Source organism: Myodes glareolus, chromosome 14 (assembly GCF_982192425.1).
Source record: "Myodes glareolus chromosome 14, mMyoGla1.1, whole genome shotgun sequence".
Lineage (NCBI taxonomy): Eukaryota > Metazoa > Chordata > Mammalia > Rodentia > Cricetidae > Myodes > Myodes glareolus.
The window spans coordinates 57,283,559-57,300,102 of NC_142039.1; the positions used below are offsets into that span (position 1 = coordinate 57,283,559).

At 44.9% G+C, this 16,544-nt stretch overlaps 1 protein-coding gene across 1 annotated transcript; it reads left to right on the forward strand.

The window, feature by feature from the left end:
- Nucleotides 1–969: 969 nt before the first annotated feature.
- Nucleotides 970–15,715, forward strand: LOC146892044 (N-acetyllactosaminide beta-1,6-N-acetylglucosaminyl-transferase-like). Its single transcript, XM_087896673.1, has 2 exons — nucleotides 970–2,449; nucleotides 15,549–15,715. The coding sequence occupies exons 1-2, from the start codon at nucleotides 1,528–1,530 to the stop codon at nucleotides 15,713–15,715; spliced, it is 1,089 nt and encodes a 362-aa protein (XP_087752799.1). The 5' UTR covers nucleotides 970–1,527.
- The last annotated feature ends 829 nt before the right edge of the window (nucleotides 15,716–16,544 follow it).

The window sequence follows — 16,544 nt, forward strand, 5'->3', positions numbered from 1 at the left end:
TCTGTTTCTTCCCACCCTGCGCCTAACTTAAAAGGTAATATCCCCCTCCCCGCCCCCCCACCCCGTGCGCCTCCACTGTTCCCTCCTCCCGGCCACTGCCCGTGTTTTCACTTGCGCTGTATTATAACCTGCACTGTACTCTTCTTTTAAACGCTAGTGAAGTAGTCCTGGTGTTTCTTTCCGAGTCTTTTTGTTTTGTTTTGTTGGTTTTGGAGACCGGGGGGGGGGGGGGTTCTTTTGCAGCCCTGGCTATCCTGGAACTCACTCTGTAGACCAGGATGTCCTCAAACTCTCAGAGATCTGCCTGCCTCTACCTCCCGAGTGCTGAATTAAAAGCATGTGCCACCACTGTCCGGCTCTGGGTCCATTGCTAAATTCTTGTATGAGTGAGACTAAGAACCTCAAAAGGGAGCCTCAGTTTCCCTAGTAAAACTGAAGAGTTCCAGGAGGAAAAAAAATCCACTGAGGTCTGTCATTAGAAGTCAGCCTGGACAATAAGTAAATAACCGAAGCTTCAGGACCTGAACGCCTTTACGCCTGTACTGTTTAAAACTGTCTTGGCTCCTCTCCCTTCTCTGGGCATCAGAACATTCCACCCGTATCCTGTGCAGGGGAAACACAAAACAAGCTTGACATTCAGTAACATTAGCTTCCACGGAATTTGAGAGTGATGGGAAGCTGTCGCTTCTAAACGTTTTCCTGTTTGTTTTGTTTTGTTTTTAAACATTTAGCCTTTATTCAGAATGTCCAGTAGCGTCATGGGAGTTAGATGGTGAGGTCTGCATAGTAGGTAATATGCCTTTTTAAGGACCATCTCTAGCAGCACAGCAAATTAAGCCCCGGAAAGAATTTGGCTCAACAGTCAGTCCTCTGCCTTGCTTTAAAGCGTACCCAGCCGGGGAGGAAAGGGGCGGGGAGTAGGGGTGGGAAAAGGCAGGGTTAAGCAATTTATTGTCAAGCATGACTTTTTTTTTTTTTTTAATTGCCAGAGTCTCTCTCCAGGCAGGGTTCACATGCTCAGAACTTTAGCTGGGCAGAGCTGGTTAAGCAAACAAACCCAGTCATTTGAATGCAATGATTAACAGGAAGCTGGGGAAGCAGGCACAGTTACCACCAGCCGTCCACTGGGAGAAGAAGCTTGGCTCAGAGCTCTAGAGCAATGCATTGCCGGAAGGTCACTGATAGTGATTTCCCTGTGGGGACGCATAGGGTCACTGACCCCAGGATTCTCCCTGGGGTGGGGCATTTTTGTTTAGTAATTAATTGGATTTTTGTGTAGTAGTTGGTTGTAAGTTGGTTGGAGGCTGGGCAACGGAGTTACTAAGGAAGTCTGTCAACGAAAAATGAAAATATAAGCAAGCGTGGAAGAAGGAAGAGGAGAGGAGAAAGGACCAAGACATTACACGCTGCTCATTAGAGCCACATCCAGGAGGGATGATGTCTGGACTTGGAGAAAATGTAAGTTAAAAGACACGCCTCTCCAATCCCGTCTGTAAAGACACTTTGCTCGTTTCCTGGCTTGAGAAGATGGGCTCCTGGAACTACCGGCGTCTTTTTAGTCTGTCTGTTTTTGTTGCCTTGATGTTTGTCTTTATTTACAACAGCAAATTGTGGGAGAACAGTCACTTCCCAAGGGTGATTCCCAACACTTCGGTCTTAGCAGAAGTCTGTTTTCAGATAGTAAGTGGGGAGAATTTTTACCCAGCATACAGTCCAAGGACAACTACCCTGGAAAACCTCACCTGTTCCGAGTACAGGGCTCAAAACCACTACATAACAGAAACTCTCTCGGAAGAAGAAGCTGGTTTCCCTTTGGCTTTCATAATGACTGTCCACAAAGATTTTGACACCTTTGAAAGGCTCTTCAGGGCGATTTACATGCCCCAGAACGTCTACTGTGTGCACGTGGATAAGAAGGCGTCAGAGACTTTTAAAGATGCCGTCCGGCAGTTACTAAGCTGCTTCCCCAATGCCTTCCTGGCCTCTAAGACAGAAGCCGTGGTCTATGCTGGTTTCTCCCGGCTCCAGGCAGACCTGAACTGCATGGAAAATCTGGTGGCCTCTGAAGTCCCCTGGAAGTTTGTCCTCAACACCTGCGGGCAGGACTTTCCCCTGAAAACCAACAGGGAAATAGTTCAGTACCTGAAAGGGTTTATTGGGAAGAATCTCACCCCAGGGGTGCTGCCTCCTGCTCACGCCATCGGAAGGACCAAGTATGTCCACCAGGAACTATTAAACTCTAAAAATCCCTTCGTGCGCTTTACGCCAAAATTAAAAACTCCTCCTCCTCACAATATGACCATTTATTTTGGCACTGCCTATGTGGCTCTCACCCGTGCGTTTGCTAACTTTGTCCTCAAAGATCAGCGGTCACTGAACTTACTCTCCTGGTCCAAGGACACCTACAGTCCCGACGAGCATTTCTGGGTGACACTCAATAGGATCCCCGGTATGTACATTCTGTTTCCTCTCATCTTCCTCTCAATGGTGTTACTTATTTATTTAAAGAGGCTTAGTTTGCTGTGTCCATCCTGGGCTGGGCTGGCCTGGGACTCATGAACTGTCATGACTTCCTGAGTATCTGGGCGATTTTGGTTATAAGCCACTGTATCTGTCTTCATTTTCATATATATATATATGAATATGACATGATTATATATATATACATATGACATGATCATTGCTCAATAAGCTTCTCAAAAGATGGTAGAAACAAATAACCATCTTTTGTGGGGGGTAGAATTTCGAGACTAGGTTTCTCTGTGTAGCTCTGGCTGTCTGACCTTGAACTTAGAAATCCACCTTCTAGGATCAAAGGCGCCTGTGCCACTGCTCCCAGAAGTAAATAATTTAAAATAACAAACTTGATCGTTTCCAATGTTTTTGAGCGTGAAATATTTATTTGTAATTTTTTTTAATTCCTGGTTTTATTTGCAAATCGTGACGTTACATGTTGATATGAAGGACAACTGTGAGATGAACACTATGAGATGAAGCTACCGAGGCTACCTTGCTTGCCTGTCGTTCCTGCAGGGAGGGCATGACTCTTGAAAGCTGCTGGTAGTTGATGTCCAGTCGTCAGTAGTTACAGGGTTATTCTGCCTTCTCTAACCTATTCCTCTGTCTGCCAGGGATTTTGCACCCTTTGACCAGCAACTCTCTATTATTCCCTTCCTACCGCCATCATTCTTCTCTCCTGTCAATTCATTTTTTTTTCTTTAGGGTCCACGTATCTGTGAAATCATATAGTATTTTATCTGTCAGTGTCTGACTTTGTTCAGTTTGCATAATATTTTCCTAGCCTGTAGTTTTTTTCCATGTAGTTACAAATGACTGGATTCCCCTTTTAAAAGATTTCGTGTCCCATTTCATTTATATATATATATATATATATATATATATATATATATATAAATTTTTGTTAATGTAAATAAAAAATTCCTTACAGGCATTCTGCTCACAGGCTGGGAGATACGACTCAAGCCTGTTTTATAGATAAACAATGGATTGGCAGAACCAAGGTGCAAACTTGATTGCATGGTTTGGTTTTGCCGACCTCCCCAGCTCTGGACCTGTAGACCCATCCTAGATGTGTATTTTCTCATGACACAGGCAGAAGATTGAGCAAACACTAACTACTCAAAAGGAAAAAATTAAAACTACTTCCTATTTTAGTAACACCACAAGGAGGCAGCCAGAGGGAACGTCTGTCATTAATCTCAGCCTTTAGGAAACAAAGGCAGTCCGAGGTCTATAAATTTACTTAATTGAGTCCCTGGCCAACCAGGACTACATTGTGATGGGGGGCGGGGAGAAAGAAAGACATTATAGTGTTGGAGAGATGGCTCAACAATTAAGAGCTTGTACTACTCTTTTTTTAATTTAAATGTTTAAATAACATTTTTTTTCATTTATTTTATATACTGACAGAAGTTTTTCCTCCTCCTCTCCTCCCAGTCACCCCCACCCCCACCCCTACTACTCCACCCCTCCACTCCCAAACTCCTCCCCTTCCACTCCTCAGTAAAGAGCTGGACTCCCTTGGGCTTGAGCAAAGGTGCTCAAGTTGAGGCAGAGCTGAGTTCCTCCCCTTGCCTCAAGACTGGGAAAGGCAATCCAGCATGGGGAACAGGTTCCCAAAAGCCAGCCAAGCATCAGGGACAGGTCCTTATCTCACTGCTAGAAGTCCCACAAAGAGACATGGACTCTGAGCTTGTACTACTCTTGCAGAGGACCCAAGTTCAGACCCAGCACCCACATTAGGCCGCTCACATGTACCTGTAACTGAAGCTCCAGTTGATCTGTTGCCCTCTTCTGGTACCCAAGAACACCTTCCTCTCATGCAGGTACCCACACATAGATAAGCCCCACACACAATAGAGTGAAAACAAATTAGCTTGCTTGAAAAGGGAATAACTTAAGGTTAAATAATATAAAAATAATTTGAATGGTGACTTAAATATTTTTACCCCCGTTACCTCATGGTTAAATTTCCATCCTTTTAAATGGGAAGTAGCTTGATCACCATGGTCTATGATCCCAGCATTTGGGAGGTGGAAGGCTCAGGAATTCAAGGTCATTCTGAGTGAAGTTCGAGGCCAGGCTAGGCTACTTGAGTGCCAGCCTCCAAAACCTAAAACTTAAAAGACAAAGTGGGGGAGGGGATCAGGGGGCTGGAGAGATGGCTCAGCAGTTAGGAGCACTGACTGCTCTTTCAGAAGTCCAGAGTTCAATTCCCAGCAACCACATGGTGGCTCACAACCATCTGTAATGAGATCTGGTACCCACTTCTGGCCTGCAGGCAGAACAATATATAAAATAAATTAACCTTTAAAAAGTGGGAAAAGAGATAACCTTTCTTTATTTCTCTTCTTTTCCATCCATCCATCCTCTCTCTCTCTCTCTCTCTCTCTCTCTCTCTCTCTCTCTCTCTCTCTCTCTTTCGAGAATGTTCCTTCTTGGAATTGAATTAGAAACATAAACGACCCCAAGAAGTTCTAGACCAGTGCCTTCTTAGCAGAAACAAAGACATTCCAAAACTGGTAGATCACACACTCATGTCTCAGTAGTGAAGACACAGTGATAAGCCACAGTCTCCTAAACTTCACCTTTTAAAGCTGATGTTTGTTTGTTTTTCAAGACAAGGTTTCTCCAAGTAGCCCTGGCTATCCTAAAACTCACCCTGTAGACCAGGCTGGCCTTAAACTCAGAGATCTGGCAGCCTCTGCCTCCCGAGTGCTGGGGTTAAAGGTGTGCGTCACCATCACCCAACTAAATCTTTTCTATTTTCTATTGTGTATCAGTTGCTCCTGAATTAACTCTACCTTCCTTGACACAAGTTCCAAATTATTTGAGTGATCTCAAGTTCCTTACGGTGATTTCAGTCAGTGCTATTTGAACTCAACCCTAAATAACAGCTCATGAAAAGCCGCTAGAGGTGGACTTGGTGGTACACATCTTTAATCCCAGTGCTCAGGAAGCAGAGGCAGTTGGATTACTGTGAGGCCAACCTGATCTACATAGTAAGTTATAGGCTAACCAGGGCTACCTAGTGAGAACTTGTCTCTGGGGGTAAATGTAGCTGCCATCAAAGTTCTGGTCAGATTAGAGTTTCTTTAGTTTGGAAATTCAACACATATTAAGAATGTTACCATCACCTAGAACTTAAGAAGACTGCCAAAGACTGCCCCTCTGAGGTTGGAATGAGTGGGCAGAGCTCCCCTGTTGGGTTATGAATCATTGAGAAGGCTTGTTTTAGATCTGTGCCCACAAAGCTTCCTAGACATAGGAAGTGTTCAAAGTCTGAATTTCTCAGAACAGGAAGCAGGCAATGTACTGGCTTAAAAGACTCAGGCTTCAAAGACAGGTTGGAACCCCTAAGTATATTATATCTCCCCCTCCCCCTCTCTCTTTTCCCTTCTCTCCCTCCCTCCCTCTCTCTGGTTTGTCGGGATAGAGTTTTTGCATGTAGTCCAGGCTAGCCTCAACCTCTAAGCAGTCTTCCTGCCTCAGTGTCCTCAGCACTGGAAGGAGAGAGATGTCTTTGTGCCCAGCCCTCCCCGCTACTTTCAGAGACGAGAATAGGAAAAGTGAAATCCCACTTCTTCCTCCCATGGTACTTACACTGTGACGCGGGTTCAGGCGCGCCACCAAACTCGAAAGCATTGTTCTTGGGAGAGCAGCCAAGTGTTAAAAAAACCAAACACCCCATTTCTTGTTTTCTCAGAAAGGACTAAGATAAGCAAAAAAAGTACTCAGTCTGGGAAAAACCTGAAGTTTCTTAATGAAAAACCTTGTCACTAAAGGAAGAACAATCTCTGCGGTGTGGGAAAAAGAATCTAGGGCCAGGTAGACGGAAGATGGCAGAAGCAGAGATGCTGGGAACCCAGTGGGCAGCTGTGTGACACAAACCTAAGCCAAGGAGGTACAGGCTGAGGAATGTTGTGGGGGAACCCCCTATGTTGGACACATACATGACCCAGAGTCTCTTCCATCCCAACTTGAGAGTTCATAGTTGTTACCGGTTGGTTAAACAGAAACTACTGACAATATCCTGCTTCTCTGCATGATCCATCCTTTGGACCTGGACTTCTCTTTGAACCCTGGTGGGCAGTGGTATCAGAAAAGAAAGGGAAACCAGAGATGCCAATTCAACTCTGCATAGCCCCTGGGTTAAGTGGGTGGAGCTTCCCTCCTTGCTGCGGAACAGAGTCTGGACTTGCCAACTCTTACCCTACTTAAGGGAGGCCTGTAGATAGGTCTGGGTCATGAGGGTAGAAGTGAACCAAAGATCTAGGTGTTGGTCTTGTTCAACGGTTAGGCTGCCGATGTGGGAAACAGCGGCATTTTTGTGGCAAGGGCTCTTCTAGTGATGTGTGCAGCTTTGGACAAGAGGACAGATTATTATGTTGGTCACAGTGATCGGAGATTTATAATGAAGATTCTCTGTGATGGCAAAAGGACAGAGAAAAAGATATCACAACTGGAAAGGAGCAAGGCAAGTGAGTCCAAAGGGCAGTGTCCATGGATCGCTATGAGTGTGGCCCAGCATATTTGTAGATGGCAAGGTCTTGTCATGATGTCAAAAGTTTGAACACGCTTGAACTGGAGTAGACAAAAAGAATATTCAATTTGCAAAGGGCTTGAAGAATCTTAATTTAAAGATTTGTTGTTTGGGGAGTCAGAGGCTAGAAGATTAGGAGTTCAAGGCCAGTCTTTGCTATACAGCAAGTTCAAGGCCTATATGAAACTCCAGTTCAAAAATAAAAATCTAGAATAGGAGTATGACTCAATTTATAAAGTATTTACCATGCAAGCATGAGGATCCAAGCTTGGTCCCTGCCAGCTACATAAAAAAGCTAGGCATGGCTGTACACACCCAGAATCTCATCGCTTGGGGTTTGCTGGCTGGTTTAGCCAGCCTAGCCAAACCAGGAACTCAAGGTTCAGGCAGACCCTGTCTCAAAAAAATAAGGTTCAACTAGCAATTGAAGAAGACAGCATTGACTTCTGGCCTCTGCACACACATGCTTATGAGTGCACACAAACATGTGAGCATAGAAACACACACAGTTTGACCAGGCGGTGGTGGTACACGCCTTTACTCCCCGCACTTGGGAGGCAGTGACAGGTGGATCTCTGAGTGTGAGGCCAGCCTGATCTACAGAGCGAGTTCTAGGGCAAGCTTTAAAGCTACAGAGAAACTTTGTCTCAAACAACAGAAAACAAAACAACAAGAAGAAATGCACAAATTTTTAAAATTTAGATTAGAATAAATTAAGATTCTCTAACAAATCAAAAATGGAACCAACCCCAATTTTGGAAGAAGAATCTAGGCTAACAGAGTCTAGAAGCTTGCTTTTGTGAAGAACGAGAACACTGCCCAAGAAAAGTGAATGCTGACTACGTGTCTACTTTTAAAGTTCATAGGTGCCACACTAACCCAAACAAAAGGAAACTGAGAAGTTGATATAAATAACATCATAAGTAACATAAATAAGTGTATGAATCAGAAATATCACTTCTCCATGTGGCCAGTGGGTGGGGACTGTCACAGACGGATCATGCTGCATGCTGTCCACATACCAGTTCTCTCTCTCTCTCTTTCTCTCTCTCTCTCTCTCTCTCTCTCTCTCTCTCTCTCTCTCTCTCTCTCTCTTTTGGTTTTTTGAGACAGGGTTTCGCATACCAGTTCTTGCTGCCATGAAGAAATGGTCAGTCTGTCTCTCTCTGCTTGTCTGGCTTTGCCAATTTTCCTCAAATTCCAGAGTTCGCACCTACTGGAGCAGTGCACTAACCTGTGACTCAGAATCTCTTCCCTCCCCTCTAGTGTATGTTTGATTCCATGCCCAGCCATCTCTGAATGCCACCTGCTTTAGATCCTGTAGCAGGAATGTAGCAAGATGGACGTTTACTTTCTTGCATGCAGCTGCCTAAATGTATGTTCCAAGTGGGGCATCTACTATAAGCCAAAAGGCTGTGTCCTGTGCTTCAAAAGAAGGAAGCAAAAACATGGCTACCTGCACATACAACCTTTGAGAAGTTCTTTCCTTGTGTCTACTCAGGTAGATGGGATATCTGATTAGCAGACAGGGAATTCACGCCAGGTTTCAGGGCATTACTCAATAAGCTTTGGTCACCATTGTGAAATAGGAATCCCTGCAAACAAACCAGGAGCCACGTTGTTATACACTGTTATTAAACCTCCCTACAAGAATAAGTTTCTGTTTCCTAAGCCTAATGTATCCAGCAAACCATGTTTTCCAACTTACACTAAACTTGTGACCCCGTGATGTATGCCCACCCTTTTGTCTTGCTGAACTCCTGAACTTTGAGATATGACTGCCCTTTTGCCTGACTAAAATGTGTCTTCCTACACACCTTGATGACTCTGCTTCCACGAGGTGTGTTCTTGCCCTTAATCTACCCCACAGCCAGCCTTGAGCCCTGACTACCCGACTCTTCTGTCCAGTTATCTCGACAGCTGATTTCTATCAACCCTAACCCTTCCTCATCAAAGGGATCTAAAACAAAAACAAAACAAAATAGTGAGGGTCTCCTTTCTGAAACCCTGACTGTTAGGAGAGGCAGCTGGCTATGGAACTGTGTTTTCCCTGAGGTCTAATAGCCTTCCTCACTTCTTCCTTGTCTTTCCAGTCCTCTCTAATCCAGTCACAAGATGCTGTTTAACTTTGAGTCCACCATGTTACTGGATTGTGAGTGATTTCCACCTGCTGTTTTCCCCAGGCTACTGATCATCCACCTGTTGTTTTCCCCTGGGTTACTCATCATCTAAGCTGCATGACTCCACTGCAGATTAGGAAATCATGTTGGGTTAGTTTCTTTGGTCCAGTATCCCTTAGCATTAATGACTTCCAAACTGATCAATGGTTTCTACTTCCTTTGAACCATAGTTTGTTTCAAATTTATGTTAAATTATGAATGAATGAGTGAATGAGAGAAGAGCCTTAGAAACTAATCTTTGTGAGAGGCAAGAGGGAAAGAAAAAGAATGCCAAGGTCTTAGTCAGCTTTCTGCTGCTGTAACAAAAACGGATCTTTATTTTTTATTGTTTTGTTGTTGTTTGCTTTTGGGACAGGGTCTCTCTATGCAACCCTGGCTGATCTAGAACTATGTATACCAGGCTGGCCTGAACTCACAGCTGCCCCAACCTCCCAGGTGCTGGGATCAAAAACATGCATCACCAAACACAGTCAAAACTGATTTTTAAACAATAATTGCACAGAATAATTATTTTTCTGATGTCACCTTCACATGAGGACTTCATGAGCTTTGCTCATTTCCCCAGTTACCCATTCTTGCCCTATCCTCCCTCTTCCCATGTGTCCTTGTTTGCCTTCTGTGGCTGTCAGACAGACACTGATCAAAATCAACTTGGGGAAGGGAATGGGTTTATTTGGCTTACAGACTACAGTCCACCAGCAAGGGAGCCAAGACAGGAAACTGAAGGCAGGAACCAAAGCAGAGAGCAAAGAGGAACGTTAAACATTAGTCAAGAAAATGCCCCCAGAGACTTGTCTTTGGGCCAATCTGATGGAGACATTTTCACAATTGATGTTCCCTCTCTGAAGGAAGATGACTCAAGTTTGTGTCCAGTTGACAGGCAGCTAACCCAGCACACCATCAATCCGTCTCACTCCTTTTATACCTTCATGCCTTACATATTTGAAATACATATACATCCATGTGTGTATATGTATATATGTACACACACACATACCCACACACACACACACACACACACACATATATATATATATATATTCATTTCCCACATGAGAGATAACAGATGATATTTATCTTCCAGAGTCTGACATCACTTGGCATAATGATCTCCAGTTCCATCCATTTTCCTACAAATGACACAATTTTATTCTTTAAAGCTAAATAAAACTCCATTGTGTCTAACAACACATTATCATCCATTCATCTGTTGGTAGACACCTAGGCTGACTTTGTCCGTCGACCCTGGTGAACCACACAGTAATAAACAGATATGTGCACATGTCTGTTGTGTGCTGGCTTAGATTCCCTGCCTGTATGGGCCAAAGGTGATATAGCTGGATCACATGACGTTTTTAGTTTTTTGAGGAACTTCCATGCTGATTTGCATAAAGGCTGCACCTTCTCACACCCTCTCCGGCAGGGGGCAAAGGCTCTCTTCTTCACCCACATCTTTTCCAACATCTGCTTTCCTGGGTGATCGGCATTCTGACTGGGGGAGCTGAAATAGCCACGTAGATTCGATTTGCATTTCCCCAGGAGCATCTATGTAAAGTAGTCAAGATTTAATTTGGTTTGCAGTTTCGGAGGGTTTAGCCCATGGTTGCTTGGCTCTGTTGTTTTTAGGTCTGAGGTGAGGCAGAGTATTATGGCCAGAGGCACACAGTGGAGCAGGCTGTTTGGCTCCAGGTTACTGGGAAGCAAAGCATTGGAGAGAATGGATCCGGGACAAATCATACCCTCCGGTGTGGGGTTCCACCGCCTGACATTTTTACAGTCTTCCAGCCTCCCTTTAAACTGTGAAACCATTGATGAGGTCAGAGCCCTCATGACCCGATCTCTTCCCAAGGCCCGACCTATGATCACTACTGCCTGAGAGGCAAAGCCTGAAACTCGTGAACTTTTGCAAAGATGTTTCACTTCCAAACTAGCACAGTGCCGAAAAGGGAAAGAATAGAGGAAGGAAGAAAGTGGCGATGGTGAGCCAGGAAACAGACTCCTCTGTTTCTGCATTCTGTTGCCCTTGGATCTGGGCTCTGAACCAGCACGCTTCACCCCATAGCAAGCATCTCTCCTGAACCCTGGACAGGGCAGGCTTACTGCAGTTTCATTTTTAGTACTGTCTATGTAATCCATTGAGACTGGTGTGTTCCTTGAGCCCAGGTACCAGGAGCTGAGATTTAAGTAGGGGAAGCATGTTGCCTCCGAAAGAAACAAGTAGACCACACCTGAGGGATGACAGTCAAGATTGTCCTCTTGCCTCTATAGGCATGCACACACACACACACACACACACACATACACACGCGTACACGTATGTGCACACACACGTGTATGCACACGCACGCGTGCGCACATGCACAGACACACACACACCTGTGTGCTCTCACCCACATGACACATAAAGAAAAGGAAAGAAAAACGTGTTGAACAATAAAGATTATGTTGCCCCAGGGCTGGAAAGATGGTTCAGTGATTGAGAACATCTATTGTTCTTGCAGGGCAGGGGTGGGTCCCAAGTTCAAGTCCCAGCTTCTACATCAGGCAGCTGACAACTGCTTGTGACTCCAACTCCAGTGGATAACACTAACCTCAGGTACATGCACATATATAAACATACACACATGTGCATGCAAATAAATAAAGATATTTTTTAAAAAGATTATGCTGCCCCTTTATTCTTATTTATTTAGGTCTTTTAGGATCTCAAAGAATCAAACAAAAACACAAGTCAGTTTTTATAATGTATTGTCCCTCTAGCAGCAGTACCTCTCTTCCCTCCCTCCCTCCCTCCTTCCTTTTTTTCTTTCTTCCTTTCTACCAAGCATTTCTTCCTGTGGTGACCTATCTTAATTTTATCATGAGGAAGTTAAAAGTCGATCGGAAGACCCAACAATATGGCTCAGTGGGTAAAGGCATTTACCATCGAGCCTGACGACCTGAGCTCAATTCCCAGGACCCACACATAGACATATACCAAATGAATGAATTTTAAGGCTTTTTTTTAAGTTTAAATAAAATTTGATTGAAGAAACTGAGAGTTGAGGACAATGGTGTTCTGGTTTAGATAGAAGCTGCTCAGTTCCTCGAGGGCCAGTGGGCCGGGAGAGGCGGAGGGTCCCAGGCGGGGACATGCAGCAGGTGACTCAAGCCCCGGAGGGTGAGAGAGAAGGATAGGCACACCATGCAGAGAGAGGGTTTGGGTATAGTTTATTTAGTGGGTTATGGAGGTGAAAGGGTGAAGGGGAGAAGGGGGAAGAAGAGAGAGGCACAAAGAGAGGGGGGTAGAGAAGAGAGAGGGAGAGAGAAGGAATGTGTACAGGCTGGAGGAGGCAGGGTATCTGCTTCCCTCAGCAGAAGGGTAGCGTTTGGGAGAGGGCTAGGCTTGTCTCTTAAAGGGACAGGGTACCCAAGTGACAGACCAGGCCAGCAGATCATAACAAATGGGACCAGAGCCGCTGATGTCAATTGAAATACATTTTAGATTTATGAAGACTATGGAGCAGGATCCATAGACAACCTACACATCTACGTATTCCAAACAGTCAGAAGGTACTCGTTGATGGGATATCATCATCATCATCACTACTGTGGTGCTGAAGGTGGCATCTGATCCTCACACAGGATAGGCATGGCCTGTGTCTACCACTGGCGCTACGCCCTCAAGCTAAAACAAGGAGAGTTCGCAGCCAGGAGTCCTGGCTTAAAGCCTAGCTCTACCATTAACAGTCTTCACACAAGATACCCGATTTCTCAGAGCCTAAATCCTCTTTTAGATTCTGAGGATGAAATATCTCTTTGTAAGTCTGGAAAAGGGTTAAAGAGTTCACAAACTGAACGTGACTCAAGCGACGCAAACCTGGTTTCCTTCCTTCCTTCCTCCCTCCCTCCCTCCCTCCCTCCCTCCCTCCCTCTCTCTCTCTCTCTCTCTCTCTCTCTCTCTCTCTCTTGCGCTCTCTCTCTCTCTCTCTTTCTTTCTTTCTTTTTTGAGTGGTTCTGCCTGTCCTGGAACCTGCTCCGTGGACCAGGCTGGCTTTGAACTCAGAGGTCTGTGTTGCCACTGCCCAGCAAACAAGAATTTCTTACTGTTAACTCTTGAGCATTTCATATCACTTTTCTAAAACTCCTGTGTAAGGTTAAGAAAAATAAAATCAAACAAAGCCCATGCGCGTCTGGCTTGGAAGGCATCGGGTGAAGTTTGTGATTAGGAGGGGGAATGTGCCCACAGGAGGTCTCAGGGATTTTGTTTTCTTCCTGTGTCACCTGTGTCTGTCTGGTCTTTACTTTCTCAAGGAAGTGGCACTCTGGGACTGGCTAAAAGTCTCTCCTAAGAGCTTAGGTCACTTTAGGTTGTTGCTCCCAAGACAAATATTCTGCCCGCCCTTTTACCTGCCCTCCCTTTGTTCTGGAATGTTCTTGACCTTGTTCTTTCCTATCAGCTGCCCTTGAGATCCAACGGGGTGGCACAACTCCTTTCCATTCGCCTCCCCCAGAACCACCCCCACATACTTCCCTTTTGACACCGCCTTGGCATCCAGTGGATCTCAGGTCCGCCTATAACTTGTTCCTCAGTCCTCTGCCAATACCAGATGTGAGGAAGTGAAGTGAAAGACTGCAACCCCATTCTATATTCACCTAACTTCATCATGCAGAAGGGTGCCAAAAGCTTATGGAATGAGGAACATGATTAGGGCAGAAAAGATCCATCATTCCTCTGGACAGGCTTGCTTTCCATCTTAGGGTTCAGCTAATCTTCAGGTGGAACATAGGAAAGAAACAAAAACAGCATCCTGATCTTTTCCTTCTCGTTATTTCCTAGAGTCTAGGGCCTAGACAATATGGTATATAACACTGCTTTTACATTGTGTTAAGTATTTAAAGTCATCTAGAACTGCAAAGTGGTGGTTCAAGCCTTTAATCCCAGCACTTTGGAGGCAGAGGCAAGCAGATCTCTGAGTTCAAGGCCAGTCTGGTCTACAAAGTGAGTTCCAGGACAGCCAGAACTGTTACACAGAGAGACCCTGTCTTGAAAAACCCAAAAATAAATAAATAAATAAAGTCATCTACAACTGATTTAAAATCTACAAAGAATGTTTAGGCTCTGTGCAGGCACTGTGCCATGATATAGAAGGGACAAGAGCATTTTCAGACCCTGGTTCCATAGAGGGGTCCAGAACTAAGCCAGGTGCCCACAGACTGTTGCACTATTACACTCATCTTGGAAAATATTGTCTATAAACACATTTTTCCCTTCTCTTGCACCAAGTTTATCTAATGATTTTTCAGCCCCTGACTCAAGTTTTTAAGCAGTTTTTGGGGAGAGTTCTATGCTACTGGGCCCACGCCCACGGGCTTCTTCAAAGGCCATACCCTTTGCCACCTCTGTGACACCATTCAGAAAACACTCTCGGGCGTGTGGGTGATCTGTGGGGTGGGGGTGGGGGGCTCTCAGTGGTCAGACTGCTCAGTATAAACAACCTCTTTATGAGTCTGAAGATTGAAGTTGTGTGGTTTTTGTTCCTGTCTAGAAAAATGAGGGAATTAAAAAAAAAGCATTTATGGAATTTTGCTTGAGTGATTTCGGCCCTGCAAGGCTTTGGTTTAAAATGTCCAGAAAATGTAGTCGAAGTGGGTTGTTTGGCTCTGACTTGGAATCTTGAATAACTGCTGTTCCCAGATAGACCTTTATGCCAGCTTTTCCTTTAGTCCTTTGCTTAGAAAAAAAAGTCATTTATTATTGATGATTATTAAAATTACGAGTTATTTTGTGGTGGTGTTGAGCCCACACGAACTGCTCTGGTGAGCCACCCTTTACATCCTGCTGCCTCTGCTCTCTCCCCACTGAGGAGGCACCACCTTGTTCCCTCTGCTCCTCCCCAAGTGCTTCTTATGGTCACATATCCTCCCTTTAGGGCTATGGTTTAAGACTATGTTAGATACGGGGATTTTCTCTTTGTGAGTTTCCTTATGTTGCAAGAGAATGACCATGAATTCAAAGCTAGCCTGGTCTGCCTAGCAAGTTTCTCAACAGTCAGGGTTACACAGTGTGACCCTGCCTGGAAGCAAATTAGTGTCGCCTCCAAGGGAAACCTAGCCAGGTAAGATGGTTCATGCCTGTAAGCCTACTCACTGACAGTCACTTCCCACACTAATCCTAACTTAGGATCACATTTTCTGGAAGGTGTGTATGAGTAGAAGCATACAGTTGGGGCTCCTTTGTGTGGGAACAATTTTACTCAGGCATGGCTTTGAGTTCATTGTTGTTGGGGCTTAAATCTATATCTCATTCCTCATCTGCTTTGCAGCACTGTTTCATGCAGGAGTGCAGGGCTGCAAGGATGCATGGCTGCAGGGCTGCATGAGTGCAGAGGTACAAGGATGCAGGGATACACGGGTGCAGGGCTACAAGGATGCAGGGCTGCATGAGTGCAGAGATCCAAGGGTACAGGAATGCAGGGTTGCAGGGATGTAAGGGTGCAGGGTTGCAGAGGTGCAAGGGTGCAGGGCTTTGTGCATCCCTTAGGTTACTGACAGATATTTGTGCTGTTCCTGCTTTTACCTCTGAGGAATGCTGCTACTATGGACATTGGTGAATAACTTTGGGGGACACATGCTGTCATGTCTCCTTAGCAAATAACAAGAGTGGAAATGATGATTCATATTGTACCATTATGCCCAATGTTTTCAAAATTTTGCAATGGAGCCCAGGACCTCACACACAGAAGATAGGGGATCTACTGCCATGCTTGGGGTCCCCAGATTCCAAGTTAGTCATTCTTCTGTGTCAAATGGCTACATTTCTGCTAAATGAGATCCGCGAAGAAATGGTCATGCTGGCTGGTGGCACAATCTGCAATCCCAGCTATTTTACAGACAAAAGCAGAAAGACATAAATTAATGCCATCCTGGACAGCTTGGAAAAGGGGGAAGGAGAAGGGGAAAAGAGATTAACTGTCCAACATAGTATAGTTAAGGGTGAATCCAAGTTTCTGCCTAACCAGGCAATTAAACAAAAATAAATTAAAGGGGGAAAAAAAAAACAAAGCAGGTCATTTGATGTGAACAGAGCATGTGGTCACTGTAATTAGGCCCCCTTTCTGTGGATCTATAGGAATCAGGTGGCCTGTCTGTCTGTCCCCTCTCCCAGCTTCCTAGCCTGGAGCTCTCTGGCCTGTCCTAGTATTTCAGGGAGTGTTTGCGACTTTTGCTATTTGGTTTCTCTCACCTCACAGTCTGTCCTCTGACTACATTCTGTTGTAGGCGGAAGGGCGCTGTCTGAGTCTGTCCTGTTGTGGATCTGA

What these genes read in the sequence shown, in the direction of transcription:
- LOC146892044 (XM_087896673.1), top strand. Translation starts at nt 1,528, where the DNA reads ATGGGCTCCTGGAACTACCGGCGTCTTTTTAGTCTGTCTGTTTTTGTT. An exon ending in GACACTCAATAGGATCCCCG is followed by an intron (nt 2,450 to 15,548) that starts GTATGTACATTC and finishes TCTGCTTTGCAG; the next exon opens with CACTGTTTCATGCAGGAGTG.